Consider the following 21,017-nt stretch of genomic DNA (forward strand, 5'->3'; position numbering starts at 1 on the left):
AGATTTAGTATGGTCTTTGGGGGGGGGGGGTGTTATCACTTACTGGCTTTGCAGATTTTTATAAATCCGCAAAAAAAACCAAGTTCTAGCAATGCAGAGTTCTTTCCGATTTCAGTCCATTTTATGTCTAATTATTTTATTTAGCAAATTACATTCACAGTTTTTTTACAAATACAATATTCCAGCTTGCTTTTTTTCGGGTAAGTGACCTGATCTGTAGCGATCACAATTCTTCCAACCTATTGCAACTGGTTCATCCTCTAACACACACTTAACCCACCTAATGCATTCTGCAAGGCAACTTCAAGCTTCTGTGTTTCAAGTAACAAATTATACTGAATGATTGTTGAACCTGAAATTGTCTTTTTGCCTTTTCTCATGGAAATGCAGTGATATATATATATCTATATAACAGAAAATGGCAATGTGTGTATAATACCGTTCGGTTTTCACATGTTTCTTCTAATTTTATTGTCAAAAGTAAAATCCTCCAAAAAAATCTAACACTTATCACAAACAAACAGCCGATGTGTCCAGTAAGTCAACAAAACATATTGTAGGCTAACCTTCATAAAAATACAGTGAGATACCCCCGCCCCTCCCACCCCCCTGTTTTTAACAAAAAAAATTTAAATATGTGTAAAATGGGCCAATTGTTTTTTACACTCCTGAGCTGATTTTATTCTTGGAAATATCATATAGGGGTGTTTACATGTAAAAATAAAAATCAAAGGATGAAAATGTTAACGCGAAAAAAAACAGTTAAAACTTAAGTCACAGCTGAACGTTTCTGAAAGAACAGACAGAGGAGAGAAAAAAAAATTCCTGAACTCTTTAATCCTGAATTTCCTGCTGCAGCGTCGTGAACTTTAAAAAGCTCTGAGAAACTAATTTGAGGTCACTCGATACAACAGCATTTTGTTTTCCCATGACGTACTCTATGTACTCATAACCTTCTAAAAACATTCACACTTCATTACTCTGGCCGACTTGGTTAACCAGATACAAAAACAATCTATTTCCTATTGAAAGTGGCGAAATGATCCTGACTTCCATCTTTTCATTCATGTTCTCTTTGAGGTGAGACGGCACGGGCATCGTTCTGATGCTGTGCGTCCCGCTACCGTTTCAAGACTCGAAAGCTGGCAACATTCCAACTACTCAAGAACCACTTCATCAGTCATCCCACTCATCGTCTTCATCGTCTTCATCTCCGCCATCATCTTCACTTTCGTCTGGTAAAGAGAACAAATATACGAAGACAGATTGTTACTCACATTCACATTGTGCATCGTATGTTTGAAGACGTTTCTGAAGATGTTTTTTTAAATCACCTGAGGAATGGATGACTTTACTTCTTTTCTGCATGACTTTCATGAGAGCGCCAACGATGCCTTCACCTGATTCCGGTTCTGCAGGTGGAGTTGGATCAGAGTTCTCTACCTGTAAGCCAGCAGTACAACAATGTTTAGAGGAGTTTTGAAGCACGGTGACAAAAAACAAAAGGGTTCAGGACTCGTGCTTGTTTCTTTACATTTCTGAGCTTCTTTCCGTGACGTATCTGATCGAGCAGAGCTCCTCGGCTGTTGCCTCCTCCTCCTCCTCCGACGGATGCCGGTGCAGCTGGAGGCGGTGGGCCGCTGGAAACTGGAGGAGGACGAGGGAAGTCTGAAGGAATAGAGGTTTGGGGAGGTGGTGGAGGAGGTGGTGGAGGGCCTGCCCCACCTCCACCTCCTCTGCCGGGTGTGGATGGTACAGGGGGAGGTGGCGGGCCCATGGAGCGGTGGTTGGATGGAGGCGGCGGAGGAGTCACGTTGTGGGACTTTGAGGATAGCGGTGACATGAGCGGAGGTGGCGGAGGGCCGGCCCGGTTTGACGGGGGTGGAGGCGGTGGGACGCCCCCACGACTTGAAGAGGGCAGGTGGGGTGGGGCGTCTCGCTGAGTTTGGCCCGGGACGGGAGGCAAAGGGCCAGAGCGAGTCCGTGGGGGTGGAGGGGTTGGAGCGGAGGGACTGGAGCCCGGCAGAGGGGGCAGGGGCCCCTGTCTGCCAGGTGGAGGAGGTGGAGGTCCAGCAGCTAGAACACAATAGAACAAGACTCACATTACAGCCCAAGCTTTTCTATCATTATATTACAATTTAATGAGCAGCGACGTCATTATTCTGGATGTAAATGACCCAATCTCAGTCTAACCTGCACTGTTCACCTCCCTCTTGACCGCCTCCATGCCTCCTGACTGCTCGATGACGTTATAGATGAGCTGTGAGGTGTGTTCGTCCCTCATCTCGGCTTCACTGATACCAGCCTGAGACAGCAGCTTCCACAGGTCAGGGTCCAGGTTGTTGGGGTCCCAGCCCACATGAGTGACATGCCTGACGGTAAAACAAAAAACCCAGTGAAGGGATCAAACATTAGAAATAGATTAAAACTTTAATGCCGTGGCATCAGTTCAATACTTTGAGTGACTTACTTAAAACCACTGGGGGCTCCTATGTCTTTCTTGGAGAGTTTTGGGCCCTTTTTCTTGCTTTTCTTGTCTTTTTTGCCTTTTCCAGTGAGAGCAGCAGGTGAAAGCATTGAGCGATAGCGTGAGGGTTGTATATCTGGGTTCTGGATGTCCACTGTCGCCATATGAAGAGAGCCGGGACTGCCAGATCCTGTTTGTGGAGAAAAAAAAAAAAACACAACTTGTAGGTCTCTTCTATTTATTGAATGCCAAGTACATCACTGGTGGTAGTAATCTTTGCACACCCTTTTCCGGTGGTATTTGAGGGAGGGAAGGTCTTTCTGCAAAAGAGGAGGAAAAATATTGATTTCTAATGAATGGATTGCTTCAGAAACACAACCGCAGTGTAAAGCAAAGATGTGATCTTACCATTGCTCGGCAGGGGGCGCTGCTTCTTATCTGTCAAGTAGAAGAGAGAAGCCATTTTGCATGAACAAGAAGAGAGTTTACAGTGAGTACTTCTAAAAACAAGACATTTGGAGTTAAATCCAGGCCAAAAGGTTTTTATCAATTCGAAAAAAAAATCTAAATCAAATGTGATTGAACAAACTAAATTTGAAACTGAATGTTCAAGGTTTGATCTTGAATTTTGAAAACCTAAAAACACCTCGCATGGGCTTTCATTCAAAAGTCAAAAAAAAAGATAAATGGGTGAAGAGGACATGTAAGGTCGATTTAAAAAAAAAAAAGTAAATCTTTTCATACAAGCGTAATAATCCATTGCCACTTCAGGTTCATGGAAACATGAAAATTAACATCAAAGTTGCTAAGATGACCTCTCTGACCTTGTCGGTTGTTTCTCTGGTTGATTTTCTCCTGGATGGCGCTCTGGAAGGCCGCAGCTTCTCTCTGGTCAGAGAAGTTTAGTCCAACTTGACAGTCCTGATATTGTGTGAAAAGTTGCACATGGGATCAAATACTTGTGTCTCTGAAACGATCTGATGAAGGTTTGTGACCTGCACTGATGACCTTATCAGAAACGACTGCAGAGTTTCACACCAGAACACATCATACGGCTGCAGGAAGAGGTGAAATCAAGCTGTGCTTACATCTGCAGGAAACGTATGAAAGTACGACAGCGGTGATGAGTAAACGATTTGGTTGTAGAGCTCCTGCTCCCAAATCTGTCTCCCAGCCTGCATGGAAACATGATTAACATCATCGCCAGTCATCCAGGAATATTTGTGTAATATCATTAGGTCAGTCGTTGTCAGAAATGAGATCCGTTCGCCTTCACATTCACAGTTATTCACAGTGAGGGGTTACCTTCAAGTCAAACATGCGTATGAAGTAGGAGCGCTGAGGGTTGTCTTTGATGAAGCTGACCACCCCGGTGTGCTGCAGGCTCCACGTGGACGGACTGTGAGGCAGAGCCATGAACAGCTGTGCTATCGCCGTGGCCACCGACTATAAACACAAGGACAATACAGACAATGGCAACTGTTCAGCACAGATAAGCAACCGAGAGCTTCTCCTTCTTCTTCTTCTTCTTCTTCTTCTTCTTCTTCTTTTTTTAAGTCAAGTCAAGTCCAGTCACCTTTATTTATAGAGCACAAAGTGCTTCACATAATAGACAAAATAAAATGACAATAGAAGAGTAAAAACAGTGAAATACAGTAAAACAAACTATAAGCTTTACAGCAATAAAACCAGGCACAGAGTCTCAAACAACATGGTTCAAAGCCAAGGAATAAAAATGGGTCTTAAGATTAGTTTTAAAAGTGGACATCACAGTTTACATGAAAAGTTGCGCAGTTGTGGTGATTTGCTAAAGGAAGGCCTCAAGGAAGACGCACACACACCCCTCACTAACAATTACAAATCGACCGCAGTTAGTGAAGTTCCATCTTCTTGCTTCTAATGGCAGAGGAGTTCCTTTCTTATGCATTACAAATAAAAACATAGCTAATGTGCACAAAGTTGTGTCGTCGTCGAGACACGTGACTTGACCTGTCAGTTGGTCTGTTTAATGACTGATTCACTCATTAAGTCCAGTCGATGCTACATCACATAGTTGAAAGTCAAGTCATCCATCACTAAACTCGGATATTGCACGCCCACACACTCCTGCGAGAGCGGGTGTAACCGTTGCCACTTGTGGCCTCAACAGCGTTTTCAGGGACGACGACTGTCTTCAACTGCCTGTACAGGCTGCAGTAAACAACGTTTTTAACAACTCATATAAAGTATGCAGTTTGTGTGTTTTCTGCTTTCTTCCTTGAGTCAGTCTGAGAACACTGCAGGCTGCATGTTCACATCAGGAACAAAATGTTTCTGCTTTTACTGTCAAACTCGTCTCCACGGTCTAATTTTGACAGCAGAGGAAGAATTGGTTCAGCCACCATTTCCTGGTGCAGCTACCTCTTTTTTTCTGGTGACCTAATGTCAGCAAATAGATTTAAACTGCACACCCACACACACACACACACACACACACAGTTACACACACACACACAAATCATACAATCAAGCTACTTAAAAACAAATTAAGCCGAATTGAATATGGATTCTGAAATACTAAAGGCAAAATGTAAATAAAAACATTAGGTGATTTATAAAAAAGGACAGCAGTGGATGACACCATAGCAAAAGTTCCATCTTTAAATACACCAGCTTATTATTTAACAGTCAGTGTGTTCTTTAAAAGTCAGGATGTGGTGATTTAACCACGGAAAGCACGAAAGAGAAGTCTCTAATACCGAAACTTAAATTTACACCTTTATGCATTAAGCGCTTAGATTTTAGACACGTATTCTTCTTCTCATTCGCAGCAAAAACTTTAATCAGAAGTGATATATTCGGACAGATGAAGCAGAATATCATCCCCACAATAAAAAAAAAAATTTGAAATTTAAAAGAAACAACAATCTCCTGGCAGGTCTGGTCTGAACTTACAGCACACCTTCTGCCCAGCAGCTCCTCCAGCTTCTCATTCTCCTGCAGGCTCAGCAAAGAGCTTTGGGCGTTCTCCGATTTGCTTTTCGACCCGCGGCTCATGGTCCCCTCTTCAGTCTCTGGGTTTTATCTTGAATTTCTGTGCCTACGGCCTTTGAAGGAGCGTCCTCCCTGCACCCTGGGTCGTCCACACAGTCTACTCTGCAGTCAAGGAAGTTTCTCTTCTCTGTTCTGTTCTGCGCTCGCGTCAACTCTGACAGGAAATGGACAACCACACTGCTCTCAGCCGAGCTTTTCTTCTTTTCACCCAGCGCACACGAGTGTGGCACTTCCATTTTCAGTTGGACGCAGCGTGCTGTTATTTTCCCGCCTACACCCTTTTCTGCGAATTAAACAGCAACACAGACTCATGTACAAATTACACTTTTATTGACAGGTAACAACATTTAAATTAATTTAAAAATTTACAGGTTGAATGACAAAGTTAACAGATCTTTTTAGAGAATAAACAAACAAACAAAAAAAAATCATTTTAACTTAAAATTAAGAGGTCACCATATTAACATACTGAGTAGTTTCTTGTTCTGTGGGAACATACGCAGCATTTTCTAACACTGTATGTTTTATTGCTAAACTCTTTTTAATGGCCTTTGTGGAACATAAAAAAAAAAAAAAAGGAGCGTTACATTTCTTTCAGTTAATGCGACAATAGAAAATTCTTTGGTTTGAAAGTCTGCATATTCACTCACATACAAAAAAGAGTGTGTGTTGATTCACGTGACTGTCAGGAACTGTTTGACCTTCATGAACATCAGCAAAAGCTAATGGCAGCATACTTGTTGGATCACTGAGCCCCTCGGGCTCAGTGTGAAAGGGGATTACGACGCTCGTGTTACACGTCAGCAGACAAAAATCACATTAATCGAATAAATTCAAGTCCATTAAAAAGTCACAGAGGACTGAACTTTGATTGAATTGGTGTGGAACTGCAGAATAAACTTCACTTGTCATTAGTACCTGTTTGGGTGAAGTTTGAGGTAAATCTTAAAAAAAGAAAAACGGGCGCTCAAGCCACAACATCTTAATAAGCAAAGTGAATTCTCCAGATTCTCCTTGCAAAAGGAAACAATTGCTGTGCGACACTCTCGAGGTGCGTGTCGTGTGAAATCCGAGGTGGTAGGAGGGGGGAATAGGCTGTCGGCGGTGACTGTGCTATTCCAGGGAACCGCACACATACAAACGCCTCACTAAAATGGGATTTCCATTTTGGTCACATTGTTCCCATTCATCTTTTTGCTGCCAGTCGACACACGACCCCAAACGAGAGCCTCTCTTTTGAGCTGTGGCAGGTTTCATTCAGTCAGAAAGCATGACTTGTGTTTCTCTCTCTCTCTCTCCACTTTCTCTGCCCCGTCACATGTCAAAGCCACATAGATTTTCTTTTCTTTTTTTTTTTTGAGGGGGGGGAAACAAAGCCGAAGCTTCTTCACATATTCATTGTCTTGTGCGGCCAAATCTTCCTGTTTGACGCCGGGTGAGAACTCTTTAGATCGAGTACTAATTTACGGGGAGGGAGAGTTTTGGTTGACATTCTTTGCGTTTGAATACTTCCGCTCGTTCGCAGGGGCTAGTGGCCTCCTCCACTTCGACTCTCTCCAGTCACCCAGTCAATAATGATGAACGACAAACTCATGATCATGAAGATGAATCCAAGTGCAGCAAAACATGCAGCCTGCAGGTGCGAGAGGAAAAGAAGACTCGGTTTGGACGGTACAATGAAAATAATACAAGAACATTGACATGACTTTCTAGAAGGTTGTACCTGGATCTTGGGTCTTGACCTAAAAGGCTCCTGTTCTTCAGGAACAATCCGGATGTAGAAGATTGAGGGCAGGATGAAGATGAGGCAGGGAGCAGACGTGGCTCCTGCAGATTGACGGGGCAGAGAAGAGAAGTTTAAAGCGCTGGTGCTGTTCACGCCGCAGACAGTTCTTTCTCTGCTAAACATACCGATGAGGCCAAAGATGTCGCGTATGGAGGGCACAAATATAACGAGCAGGTTGACGATGAAGATGAGGCAAAATGCGATGGCGATGTGTCTGGCCCAGTGGAAAGGCTTTTCGGGGAACAAGATCTGAAGCAAGGCCCGGCGGATCTGCGCACGGAAAAAAAGCGCCAAAAAAGACAGGAAAGGTTAAGAATGTCACAGTTTTCTCCCTGAATACGATAATAGGGATTCAGGAATTCACACACCCAAAAGGTTGATCTCGTTAAAGCAGCGCGGTGGGAAACACCGAACTATTTTGGAACTGCGTCAGAAAGTGTTAGGTAACATTTAAGCAGTTAGTTGCCAAAGGCAAAATACCTGTGTTATTATGTTGTGAAGCGAAGGGAGACACTGGTTCAACATATTTGTAGCTTTCAGAGACTTTTAAAAGAAGCTTCAGCTTTGGTGCAAATTCAACTCTGGCAACACCTTTACAGCAGATTAGCCGGTTGATAGATATTGACATTATCATCTAAATCTACATCCAACTGACTGACAGAAGAAGTGAAATCATCAACATCACATCACTACGTGTGCGTTGGAGCCAGTTGAGATTATACATTTTCTTTATGAAATTGGTACAAATGTTAAGTTTCTTGTTGTTGAATTAGTAATGATTGTTAATTGGCTCTCCCCTCGTCCTGGTCAGACCCTCTATAATCAGGATAAAGTTCAGCTGTGAGGGTTTTCATTTGTTGTAGAAGGAGGAAGGGGTGAGGCAGTTTTTCTACCGCACACATGCACATATAGTAGGATTTGAGCAAATCAAGCCAATGGTTGTTGTTGTTTTATTATGTTTTGTAATGAAGCCAACCACAGAGAATATTCTTATTTTGTTTAAATAAATCTCTGCGGGTGCTTTTTTTTTATACTGCGAGTCGAAACTCTCCTCCTCAAAGGGCGAGGCTTACTATTTTTGACTTTTGAGAGGAAAGAGGAGCCAGAGCAGAATACATTATGTATTCTTGAAAATCTAACTAATCTAACTCTGGTTAGTCTTTTAGATTTTTTTTTCTAAATCTTAAACTCTTAAACAGAACAAGTTGGTTTCACTCGACCTGGCAGATTTAGAAGTTTCTACAGTAATTCTCAAGAGACACCTGCCGCTATTAGTTGTGCGGATCAGGGGTTTTCAAAGTGCAGGAGGCATTTGAACCACTTTACATTTTAACTGCTTCACTCCTCTCGACTTCCTCCACGCTGCTAATGTCCTCAGGTCGGCCAGTTCTTTGCTGAACCACTTGGTGTGAGTTAGACTCCCAACATCAGTACTCGCTGGTGCACAGCTGCTTTCAATACACACGAGGACACTTTACACAAGACAGACACGCATGACGAGGCTTATCTAACTCGCTGGGTTCTGTCCGTACACCCTGCACTACAGACGGCAACTTTGATGATTACGTCTTGCAAAAAAAAACAGGTATTAAGTTTTTTTTTTTTTTTTTAAACTGTTGACAAAACATAACTCAGGTTTGACAGCAGATCACAACAAGTTCAGGGAGACACCCTTTGCGCCACTCTAATAAAAGCTAATGTTCCCAAGTATCAACTTGTAATCACATTTTCAGAATAATGAGAAACTTTTTAACTAAAGGCAGGATATATTTTTTCACATTGTCGTAACATGATGACCATGTTGTGTTCTGTGACACATTGTGAAATGTGATACCTTCCTACGGTTTGTTTTATTTTCTTTATGCTTTTGCTTCTGTTTCTCTTCCGCTGCTCCCTTCCAGAGTCACAACAGCTGAGACTGTGATCCTGATCCACATGTTTGATTCTCCCTTCCTGGTGGGAATTGCTCAGGGACTCTGGGATTCCAACTACAAAACTTCCAGTTTCGAGCTCTCTGCTCTAACCTTTAGGAAATCGCTTCACCCTCAGCAGTATGCGCGTGTGACCTGTCTTATCATCATCAAAAAGGGGAAATTGTACCAATACAAATGTAGAGTAAACTCTGTCATCACTCACTGGGCAAAGATTTCTTTAAAAATGAACAGAAGATTAAACTAGTTGCCTTTTAATTCTCTGTCAAATAGTAGCAGGGGCCTTTCTAGACACTCCCCCAGACCCCAGAAGTTTAATACTGAAGGTATAGACTGGGACAAAGAGGCATAACTACTTTTCAACATAGAACTTTCTCTCATTTACACATTCTTGATTTGCTTTATCTTCATGTTTTTAATGCTTGATGTCATATCTCTAGTGATTTTATACATATTATAAAGAAATACTGTGAAATCTGATGAGTTACGGGGGATCTAACCATTATTGTGTTTATTTTTTAAGTACATTTTCATCGGCTCAAATGACACACGTCTTTACCGGGAAGAGGACCACGGGCACCGTCAGAGTGACCGCCACCAGCACCGCCAGGCGCACACCGAGCACCAGGACGTCCAGCGGGTCCACGCGACTGTAGGTGTGTAACAGCTCCGACTCCACCGCACCTACCCGAGGACAAGCATACGGCCCCACCCACCGTCACATATCTCTCACGTGGCGTAATCCCCCCGATCACAAAACTGCAAAATGCATCCGAGTTTAGTGGCTCATTCATTTGAGTCCTCGCAACATTTCACAACATCAGAACAAAGTCGCCCGGTGCTCAGAGGAGCGACGCTGATCTCACCGTAAAAGGTGAGGTAACCAAAGAGAGCCGTCAGCAGGTACATGACGAACATGGCCATGATGGAGATGTTGGCAACCGTCTGCATGCGTTTCTTGGTGGGGCTACGGTAAAGTCGGACAGGAGGAAAAGAAAAGAAAAAAAAGAGTGTAATTTGTACATTTTTATCAGCGTTCGTGGGGTTCGTTCGAAATGTTTAACAACTCTCCGGCTTACTCTCGTAGCTCGGTGTAGATTGGTAGCACCTCTGGGTGGCAGACAAACGCAAAAGCCAGAATTGGGATGGTGTAAGCAGTCTGAAAGCCAAAACACAACAAACATGAATGAGGTTGAATACTAGTACTGGCGTAACACACCCTGGTGCTGTTTAGTCAACACGATGGAGTGGATAACAGGCGGCAATAAATTTGCCGCGCGAACCACGATATGGGACACAGGACTGTCCAGTATAGTGAGTACATTTATTATATTAACCTTTATTTCGCCAGTAAAATAAAACCCATTGAGATCAAGATCTCTTTCACAATGGTGACCTGGCCAAGAGGTCCATAACACACATCACATCATTAGATTTAAAACATATAAAACTGATTTGACACAATTACCAGAATACAATAGTTAAAGTGAGAGTTCAACAGACAAAATTGAAAAGATAAAATGCAGATTTTTAAAGGCACATTAGAATAAAGTGCACTAAAATTTTAAGGTGTATTCATTAACTGTAAAAACTTTCAAAACACAAACATCGATTCATCGATCCACGTGAGCAGATGTTAAACTAGTTTTTTTCTCTCACCTGTGAGTTGATAGTGAATAGCTTTGCCTCGCAGAAATCATCTGTCGCATTGGTTATGTAGTGGTGTGCTATATCAGTTGAATTATGATGCTCACTGTCCAATGGGCATTCGATGTTGAATTTTTTGTAAATAACCTGTGAAGACACACCCATGAGATGAAGGACAAATATTTTAAAGAAGAAGCAGACGTTTTTTACTAGATGTATTTACACCCACTCACCGAAATGAGGAAGAAAACCATGCAGGAGAGGGAAAAGCCGCTTGTATAACCAAGGTAGCCTGGATCAAAATAAACAATATTGTAGGGCAATTATTCATGCGTGCCGGCGGCAAACAGGGTGTGAAAGTGGCATCGCTGACAGGTGGACAAACACAAGGAAAATGGGTAGAGGAGGCGTGGCGTGACACGCCGGAGTACGAGGAACAATAAGCAGAAGAAAATAATGTGACAACAGAATGAAGAAACGTACCAAGTTGTTTCATGAGTGCTAGAGGGAGGATGACGAAAGCACTAACAATGATGATCAAGTAGTTTCCATTCAAGAACCACTCTCTATGGGACAACCGGACAGACAGATGAGAGAAATCATTATACTACTGAACAGACAGAAAAAAGGACAGAAACTTCTACGCGTTGGTCTATACTGATGGACTGATGGACGTCTGCCAAACTCACCCTGTGTTTTCATGTCTACCGAGGAAAGCTTGGATAACTAGCGGGAGCTCGGACTTTACGATGAAGAGATAGCTGGACATGGCTAAAGAGAAGAGAAAATAGAGTTATCTTGATTTGTTTGACGCGTTCATATTCGATCCAGACAGATTAGATGGGGGGGGGGGTTGGGGAAGATTAACACTGTGCTCGCCTTCCTACTCAGTATTATTTACTTCTCAGTCACCAGCTAGTGCTCACACCAAACATGGCTTGTCCTACAATAACTAGCAGTTCTGGGTTAATTATCAGAATCTGTGATGTATTTCACTATTTTGCTGTTGAGCTGTGACAGTTATTCTCACCTGATTTACTCGAGGTTTCACAACAAATCTTATTCCAAAAAAGTAATGTCAACACAAAACCATTAATAATTATTCAAATAAAAAAATAAAAAAATCTGTTGTCCATCCTTACATCTATCCATATAATATACTGCTTTATCCAGCCGGGTCCAACACAGGACAAACTCCGAGAGAGACAGTCACATACACATTCATGCCCACAACAACTTAAGACTCACAAGTTAAACTCAAAAGCATCTGAGGGAATCTTGAGTATCCAGAGAAAACTCTCTCACACACACACACACACACACACACACACACACACACACACACACACACACACACACACACACACACACACACACACACACACACACACACACACACACACACACACACACACACACACACACACACACACACACACACACACACACACACACACACACACAGGGAGAACATGCAAGCTCCACACCGAAAGGCCTAGAAACCCAACCCGCACTGGGGCACGATGTGGCCTATAACCTATTGCTTAATGGAAAATTAACACAAATACATGATAAATATGTGAGCTTTAACAGCTATCAGACTAAAAACCCAAAGTGAGCGAGCGACAGCGTCGTACCTCCGATGTTGTGCACCGTTATGATGGAGCCAGCCAGTAGTTTTCCCGGTGGGCCAAAAGCTCGATTCCCCAGCTGCTCATATGCCCGAATGCCTGAAAACACACACACACACACACACACACACACACACACACACACACACACACACACACACACACACACACACACACACACACACACACACACACACACACACACACACACACACACACACACACACACAGTGTGCTGAGCTGCAAACGTACAACTGACAGGAAGTTCAAAGTAAATATTCAAGCCGTGTCTCACCCACAACTCCAGCGCTTTTCAGCAGGAGATGAATCGAATACGCCGAAAGAATAGCAATGAACACCAACAAGATTCTGAAAGAACAGGACAGAGGTCAAAAAGATGTTATTCATTCTTTAAAAAAAAAAAAAAAAAACTTTTTAAGGAAACTGCTTCAGAGAGCCGTCCTGTAATTTTAGCAATGCCTTGTGATTATGGTTATTGTTTTTTTTTGGGGGGGGTTTACCCCACCCCAACCCACGCAGGACAGTTTGGCTTGGAGAGACTCTCTCCACCTCGACTCCTCCCGCCACATAGCACAAAACTGATCCAAGCAGGCGTGTCTTGGATCTGATCACTCGCGTCTATATTTAACCACTCAGATCTGATTTAGAGGAGCTGCGCGTGCGTGTGAGCTCTAGCGTACATTCCCTGACGGAGCACGGTCCGTACAGTAGCGGCTGTGAGTGTGCGCGCGACTGTGTGCTTCACACGTAGAGCTCGTACACAAGGAAACGCCGTGTGACAAATACCTGTTCATACGCAAATATCCACAGGGAGTCAGATGATACACAGTCGTGTATTTCGTGGCCTTGTAGGGACCACGTCTTAACCACATCCAAGTTGTGTCCACTGACACAAACTCAAGCCTCAAATTATAGTGTTACATTTCAGCCATAATTCTTACCAAGAATATCTAATAAAGCCTTTTGAATATACTTTAATCACAGAAAGAATATGAAGTGCAAAAAAATGCTTAAACATTTAAAGGACATATTGAATAAAAATATAAAATAAACACAAAAAAACACAAATACAGAATGTAGGTATGTAAAAATGACATTGGTAAAAAATATATTTGGGACAGAAATTGCGTACTTCAGTTTGGACTAGTCTCCAATTCATCTATTTTAACACTCACATGACACAAAGCTCTCGTCTCACTTTGCAGCCTCCAGGAGAGCGCACAGTATCCAAATACTCAAAACTAGTGACAAGAGCGTGATGTCATTATGTTGCTCTTCGTTTTGCACCTTGAACTCTGACAACAAACACATTCAGCTACATGGCAGGTTGGCCTGGATTAGAAAAGATGCCGCTTGACGAGACGGTATAATTTCAAACTAAACTACACGCAAAATAGTAAAGAAACGTGTGTTTGCTGGATTATTTATTTGTTGTAACAATGCTTCTATAAAATACATCTTATACTGTTGTAAGCCCTGTTATATTTTGTTGTTTTCTCTTTGAAATTGTTTCTTCATACTTCAATAATACAATTAACCAAAAAAAAAAAAAGCTGTTTGGAATTTGCAGATGAGAATTAGCCCATTTTTCATAGGCACAACAAACATATTCAGCTCTGCTGCTCATCCCACAAATGCATGTTCCTTACAAATGTGGCACCATTTGAAAGACACATAAACAGAAGGGCTTTTCCTTACATTTTCTAATATAACAAAAATGTTTTTAAAGCTATAAAACTATAAGGAACAAGCAGTATTCCTTGTTAGTTTGTTTAATAAGGATGTAAATAGTGGTTGAAAATCCCAACCATCCATATTGAAAAATTGTGTATTGATAAGAGAATGCTCACACAGACTTCTCCCATTGGTTTCTGTTTTTGCTTGATGTTCAAGAAAAATCCCCTGTGGCGCTTTTCCAAACTCAGTTATTCTCATTCAGTGCTCAGAAGACCCATCAACAATGACGCGACTCACACATAAACTGAGAATAGGAACAAATTGAGACGTTTGACCTTCATACTTACAAAAAAAGGATGATTCCTGTGTTGGACATCGCGAATGCCAATCCCAGAATTCCGCTGCCCATTATGGCGTTACTGAGGTTAAAGACGGACATGCCGAAGGAAGTCTTTCCCTCAAACTGTGGCAGGATGACATCAGAGGACGTTACAGAGACAGTTCAGTTTATATTCTACATTAAATGTCACATCAAGAGAATTTAGTATTTCAGTCCACAGCAGGAATCGTACTCACGTCTGTAAAGTGGGTTTCTTTCTTTACACCAGGTTTATGTGGGAGGAACTCATCGTGCTCCGCCATGGCCTCCAGCCCATCGAATCTACAACATTCAGTCAGTTATCATGAGAGAGTAAAAGAAACTTGACAGTTTCAAGTACATAAATGTCTTGAAATATTGCACGGATTTAGTTTTTCTATTCCTTACCCATCATCTCTGCTGTGTCCATTCATCTTCTGCAGCTCCATTTTGATTTGTTACGATTTAATGTCCTTTTTTTTTTTTTTGAAACTCTAAAAAAAATCCCCTTTAAACTTTTTGAAGGGCTGGAAGAAAAGAAAGAGAGAATTTAATTAATGAAAAGATTTGGAAAAAAAACAAATCTTTCCTTCTAGTTAAATAAAAACACGTAGTAGTAGCGGGATCTCATCGTGTGTCATTATATCCTGTACATTGCTTCTGTATGCGTCACATTTCCTGAGTTCTGTCTTTACTCGTCAAAGTTTAGATAAGATCTCTTCAAGGAGCTGTGGGAGAGCGAGCTGTTGATGCTGTCTTGCACAACAGTAAATAAAGAGAATTATTACAGGTAGTTTGGGAAGGGTGTTCAAACAAACCCAGCCACTTAAAGGCGAATGTGCTGTTTGTACTTGAGGGGAGGCCTCAGAGCTCCGAACATGACTAATAAATGACAGTCATAAAATGTTTCTCTGCCTCAAAAGGGTGGAACTATTAATAAAGTCCTGAGACACAGCACTGTAACTGTTACTCCCAGCAAAAAATAAAAGTACTTCTTTCTCGGGTGGTGCAAAAATGGTTTAAGCCTTTAAAATTCTTAAATCATTTCATTTTAGAAGTGACTTCTTTAACCTGATAAGAACTTTTTCAAATCGATCTAGACTCTAAAATATAATGTGATTCTTCATACTAAAACTTTTAAATCTAAACTAGTAGACTTTAAATGTCACTTGTAGTCTTATTTTTTAGACCTGATCTGGACTTTTGCCCTCTTCGAACAACACAGAGACTCCTGTAAACAAACTTTCTACTCATGTTGTTAAACACTCAATCAAGTGTGTAACAACAGTGGGTATTATTCCTACCTTGACTGGAACTCCAGACAACAGATGTAGATTTTTTAAAGGGGTCATATAGTGCAAAATTCCTTTTCTAATGGCTTCTAATGGTTTTCCATTAATAATCGTCCCCATACTTGGGAATGATGCCCAGAAGTGATGAAAATCTGTCATATCTCTCCCTGGCTTGTTTAAATTTTAAAAAGTGTGTTGCTCCAATGAGCCAATCAGAAATCAAACCCTATATAGTGTCATCGGGGGTTTATCCAATCCCAATCAAGGCAGGCCCTCCCTTTGACCCTCTCCCAATGAGGCAGCTCTGCTCTGGCACATGGCACCACGAGAGGAAGTACTTCCTCCTCTTCCAAATATGGGCATGTGTGGGCAGAGCCAGTCCAGCTCACACAGACACAGCAGATTCTAAATGCAGCTCCTATGATCTAATATTCAAATGGAGGAAAATCAAGGAAAAACTGGATTTGGGCGATAAACTTTTAATACAAGGTTTTTGGGCCAACGAGACCCAATGTGAAAATGGTGAAAAGCTGTATAATTAGGCGCCTTTAAGCAAGATCCAGACTTTTAAAACTCGACTTGGCAATGTTAACATCAAAAACACTGAAACTAAACCTTGACTTTTTATAAGTTACTTTTCGAACCAGATAAAAATCTTTAAACTGATCACACACTCTTTGAAATAAAATAAAATTCTGTGAACTTCACCCTTTAAACAAGTGAATTTCTCAAACGTTTAAGCAAAAATATCAACCGAATATTAGCGTTAACAAACAGTTGAATACTATGTTAAAGTGTTAACAGGCTTTTATTTTCCTTCAATTTAAAATCCCTGAAAAAACAGAAATGCACCTTTTGTTTTGCTCGTCAATCTATTTAAGGCTTGTGGGACACGAAAGGCTTTGAATAACAAATGTTGTCAGAGGACTTATGTTGCTCTAATCTGTTGCTGGCCACACAAAGCTGGCGTGGACACGCTCTGGGAACAAGCGTGGGTGCCGCGCTCCTGTAACGGGGTCATGAGATTCGTCCCCGTGTCTGTGGGTCAAACTGCCCTCGGATTTTCACATCTGACCCCAAAGGACACGCTCGCGCTACATTTTGTCATTCCTTGAGTGTTTCACACAAAACTGGAATTTTTGACATTCCTACGCTTTGCACCGACACGAGCCTGTCGAGGGAGAATAATCCATACAACTTGGCTCCTGACAGCAGTGGGTAACGGCTAATAAACAAAGGGTGCCTGTGTAAATGGTGCGATTTCGTCTAAATACGGAGTCGCCTTTTCCCTGTGCGCTGGCCTCGGGTCAAGTTTGGTAGGAGTAACTTTCTTTAGCTTCATACCCGGTGACTTTCCCATGGCTCAGAGCCAACACATACAACCAACAAAGCACAGAGTGAATGGCAAAGACAAGCTTCAAATTTAACATTCACCAAAACGTGCTTTAGATAGAGTGATTACCTCTACCGGCATTTTAAAAACCGGACACATTTTTTTAATTTTTTTTTTGCTTCAAAACTAGACAAACCTGGTTTACAAGGATGTTGCTTAACATTTAGCAGTTTCATTGGCCACGAGTTCAGCTCTCACACAGTGGAAAACTCTGGGGGGAAAAAAAAGGTAATAAAACGCAGTCAGGAAAAAGACTCTGAAGGCGTTTCCATCCATTTCTTCAACCCAGCTGCCCCTCATTGTCTTTCCCAATGTGTTGTAACAACAAAAAAACATTTAGACGGTACAACTCTGTGTATATTTTTACTGAAGTACAGTAGGTGTCACGTTGTCTTACTGTCCGGCAGTGAGCACCACATGGTTTTTGTCTGATGCAAGAGCAGCGCACAATTGACAGTTAGGCCTTCTCTTGCTTAACATCTAAAGCAATAAGTCATCCCACAGACTTCCTCGGCAACTTACCCCGATGAGCCAGATAAAAGTACAGTTTTCCTTCAGAGTATTGGCAAAATAAATCCTTGTGCAAGGACATTCAATGTTCCGATTCCTCCAGTGTGTGTCTGTGTATGTATATATAGCTGGTCTTGGGAGTCTAGTCCCAAAGCTCCTTGGTAGTGAAGAGAGGAGAGAGTGAGAGGGATTACAGGCTGGGAGGGAGAGCAAGCGGGAATCGGTACCACCCATTGCTTAACCCTTTGCGTTAAACCAGTTCACAGGTAGTATCAGAGGCAAACTGGAAGGGTCCTCTCCTCGGGTGTCACTACTGAAATGATTTGAACGGTCATGAGTTTTTCCGGAGGTAGTTTATGGTTTTAGGGTGCAGCTCAGCCCAACATCCAATCCATCAAAATAAAAGGCTTCTGCTGCTCAGTCCAGAAAACTAACCACGTCAGTGCTGCCGAAGCGGAAAGGAGGGGTAGAGTGGTTGTAATCTGAGGTGGGCTTTGTTACAACTTGAGCGCCAACAGTTTGCATCCTGCTGGAAGTCATCGAGTTGGTAATTAGCTTAGGAGATAAGAGCCTTTTTAAGATTGCTCACATGTGATTGTGCTTAGGGGTGGAAACATTGTGAGAGCCGAATGCAAAACAGGTTGGACACATAACAAGAAACCTGCAACAGTTGGAACATTTTGACCAATGACAGAAGACCCCCCCCCCCATCCCTTTGCTTCATATGACACTAATAAAAGAAAAACTATATTTCTATAGATGATGTCCAGGGTTGTATCCTGAAAACAACATGTGTTAACCCTGTTAGTGGATCATCAGAACTAAACGACCAGCCGATTCTTAGAGAAGGCGGTTCAGATTGTTGATAAGGTCCAAACTTAACTGACATACACCCAAGCAACACCCACATTTCTCTTTATCTCACCATGACACAAATCTGTTACTGGAATATGTGTCTTTCCGTTTTTGTTTTTTTTTCTTTGTTGTTCAAGATCCTATCTAGTGCCACTGCACAAGGTTGGCTTTACTTTTAAAGACGTTTCATTACTTTAGGCGTGATATGGCTTCATGAAAAACAACTGATGTGTAACAAAGCCATTAACGTCACAGCAGATAAGCTGAATTGAAAAAAAGTAACTGATAATGATGGCTCCATGACCTAAAACGACCTCAGTGACGTGCAAAGGAATTAAACAAGGGCACTGGAGGGGGAAAATCCATCACATGACATCACATACTTGGAGAGAGAATTCATCTGGAGAGACTCGGCCTCTTGATAAAACCATGCAATAAGTATTTTCACGTCATGTTCCAGCAGTAATACCAACATGTGCAGCCAGGATAGTCTCTCATTTCATTTCCTCCCATAATATTCCACCTCTGACTGTGCGTACTGCCAACATGTCCTCCAGCGTGTGAGTCCATATATTTACATACCCAGGCAAAAAAAAGTCAAAACATACACAAAGACTGAGGGGGGGAAAAAAGTCTGTTCTCGTCTTTTAAATACATGCTTTTTCTACGAATAGTTTAATGAGGCTTCCCTCCTCCGTGGAGCCATCCGTGCGTAAAAGGAGTAGAGGAGGAGCGCAGTCATGTGCGCTTTTTTTTGTTCTTTCTTTTTCTGGTACTCACCTCTTTGGTGGTAATCTCGTGGACGTCTTTAGTCTTAAAACTTGTCGCCCTGGTTTTTAAGTCCAAAAGCTGCTGTTGAGGGGAGTCAATGAGTTCCCTGCAGCTGTGGGAGGAGAGAAGAAAAGAGAGAAGGAGGGAAATTTCCTGCCATGTCAGAAGCCAAGTCACTCCCTTAACTCGGGCCACGCGTGGGGCTCTCGCATTTCATGATGTACCACAACTCAACTGTACATTTCTTAACAACTTCGTAAACGATTTTTTTTTTTCTGATTCCCTGGAACTATTTCGTCATACTGACCTCACTTTTCCGATGTAATGTAAAAAGCAAGTTTAGACTAAAGAACCCAAAAATTACTTTATCTGACTGTCTGACAGTAAATGTGTCTCGCTGAGTTTATGCAGCTGCTCGTCTTCATGAAATCCACATGCGTGTCCGTAAAGTTATTTTTTTCTGTCTTCCCCTGTCTAAATCTGTGTTGTCGCTTATATCGCCACCTCGTGGGGAGGCCTTATGTGACATGAAAGATGTACAAAATGCTAAACAGATAATTGGTTTGTTTTACAAATAACCGACATCTTCTTCACTAACATCAGAAAGGCCAGTTTTAGACACTTTTTAGGAAGCTATATATACTAATAACAAACAGAACTATTCTGGGATTTTTATAAAATGATAAATGCAACGGCTTTCACGATTCACAGGTTAATAATAATGTAACGCATCTGTCAATTTAGTGCATTTTAATTCAGAACTGTATTTCATCTCATCTTTGGACGAAGAGGGCTAGAGTCCATCAATCGGGTGTCTATTGTAAAGGTAATTGAATTGGAATTACATAGTGTTATGAATATTTTTAACATACAAAAGACCCAGAGTCCTGTATGTGAAGCTATAACTACATTTACTTACTGTATTCCTGGATACCACAATGTCCGCAGATGTAGTCTCTTGTTTACAAAAAGTCACTTTATTGTGCACAAATGAGTTTCAGAAAACATGTCGGTCCAGAGTTTTGCTCATAGCGAGGTCTGGGTTGGATTTGGGGGAATCCCTGTGTGGGGTTTCTCTCTTTTCTTCTTCTACAGTCCAAAAACATGCATTTGAGTCTTACTGGTGACTCTTATCTGTTGGCGTGAACGTGGCCATGTGACACTCACGTCCTTCTGTTTTCTCCATGTAATAAACAGGTGATCTGTTGAGGGTGTATGGCCTCTCGCCCAATGTCAGCCGAGATCAGCTCCATGTGACGCCAATAAGTATAGAGTAGTCCTGAAACATTTATACTTGCGTGACAGATTTGTTATATTGAGTCTAGTTTCCCACCGTGATGAGCTTCTTCACTGCATGTGAACTTGTTGTTTGTTTTGTAAGGCAAAGAGATCAGTCTGTGCAACTGCAAATATAATTTCAATATTTTATTTGGTGCACCTGAGGACTTGAGTGCTTTGGATTCTGAAGAGAGAACTAGATTTAGATGAATGTGTAATAACTACAATACTACACATTTAGAACTACTATATCAGACAAAACTCAAAATAATACAAAACTACCGTCTTTATTATTCATCTAATAACAGTTCACTATTAAAAAAAAAAGAAAAAAAAACAGTTTAAAAAAAAAAAAAAAACAGCTTGC

General features: G+C 41.7%; 2 protein-coding genes across 6 annotated transcripts; both read right to left on the reverse strand.

The window, feature by feature from the left end:
* Positions 1-105: 105 nt before the first annotated feature.
* wasb (WASP actin nucleation promoting factor b) lies at positions 106-5,670 on the reverse strand. 2 transcript variants are annotated; one of them, XM_080468620.1, is made up of 11 exons: positions 5,402-5,670; positions 3,773-3,913; positions 3,556-3,642; positions 3,292-3,388; positions 2,876-2,905; positions 2,752-2,787; positions 2,471-2,657; positions 2,194-2,372; positions 1,535-2,076; positions 1,335-1,443; positions 106-1,235 (listed from the first exon to the last, which is right to left on the reverse strand). In XM_080468620.1, exons 1-11 carry the CDS (start codon positions 5,501-5,503, stop codon positions 1,177-1,179), a joined length of 1,569 nt encoding a protein of 522 aa, XP_080324746.1. In that variant the 5' UTR covers positions 5,504-5,670; the 3' UTR covers positions 106-1,176. The 2 variants fall into 2 exon arrangements, with proteins under 2 accessions (XP_080324746.1, XP_080324747.1); XM_080468621.1 differs by having other exon boundaries at positions 112-1,235; positions 5,409-5,514.
* A 1,131-nt stretch (positions 5,671-6,801) lies between these two features.
* Positions 6,802-19,818, reverse strand: LOC308112851 (sodium-coupled neutral amino acid transporter 3-like). 4 transcript variants are annotated; one of them, XM_080468623.1, is made up of 17 exons: positions 19,680-19,818; positions 19,382-19,484; positions 14,960-15,078; positions 14,770-14,854; positions 14,541-14,656; positions 12,791-12,864; positions 12,502-12,594; positions 11,554-11,635; positions 11,348-11,430; positions 11,098-11,156; positions 10,877-11,011; positions 10,297-10,376; positions 10,084-10,184; positions 9,777-9,901; positions 7,412-7,556; positions 7,224-7,327; positions 6,802-7,133 (listed from the first exon to the last, which is right to left on the reverse strand). In XM_080468623.1, exons 3-17 carry the CDS (start codon positions 14,998-15,000, stop codon positions 7,029-7,031), a joined length of 1,428 nt encoding a protein of 475 aa, XP_080324749.1. In that variant the 5' UTR covers positions 15,001-15,078; positions 19,382-19,484; positions 19,680-19,818; the 3' UTR covers positions 6,802-7,028. The 4 variants fall into 4 exon arrangements, with proteins under 4 accessions (XP_080324749.1, XP_080324751.1, XP_080324750.1 ...); XM_080468625.1 differs by lacking the exons at positions 19,382-19,484; positions 19,680-19,818 and adding exons at positions 17,373-17,447; positions 17,759-17,912; XM_080468624.1 differs by lacking the exon at positions 19,680-19,818 and having other exon boundaries at positions 19,382-19,610.
* Between the last annotated feature and the right edge of the window lie 1,199 nt (positions 19,819-21,017).

This window comes from Lipophrys pholis (assembly GCF_963383615.2).
Source record: "Lipophrys pholis genome assembly, chromosome: 8".
Classification (NCBI taxonomy): Eukaryota; Metazoa; Chordata; class Actinopteri; order Blenniiformes; family Blenniidae; genus Lipophrys; species Lipophrys pholis.

Coding starts and splice junctions, on each gene's coding strand:
- wasb (XM_080468620.1), bottom strand. CDS start 5,503: ATGAGCCGCGGGTCGAAAAGCAAATCGGAGAACGCCCAAAGCTCTTTG. Junction 3,914..5,401: donor TGCTGGGCAGAAGGTGTGCT/GTAAGTTCAGAC, acceptor TTGTGTTTATAG/TCGGTGGCCACGGCGATAGC. Junction 2,906..3,291: donor CCAGAGAAACAACCGACAAG/GTCAGAGAGGTC, acceptor TCTACTTGACAG/ATAAGAAGCAGCGCCCCCTG.
- LOC308112851 (XM_080468623.1), bottom strand. CDS start 15,000: ATGGAGCTGCAGAAGATGAATGGACACAGCAGAGATGATGG. Junction 14,657..14,769: donor AAGAAACCCACTTTACAGAC/GTGAGTACGATT, acceptor ATCCTGCCACAG/TTTGAGGGAAAGACTTCCTT. Junction 12,595..12,790: donor GAAAAGCGCTGGAGTTGTGG/GTGAGACACGGC, acceptor GTGTGTTTTCAG/GCATTCGGGCATATGAGCAG.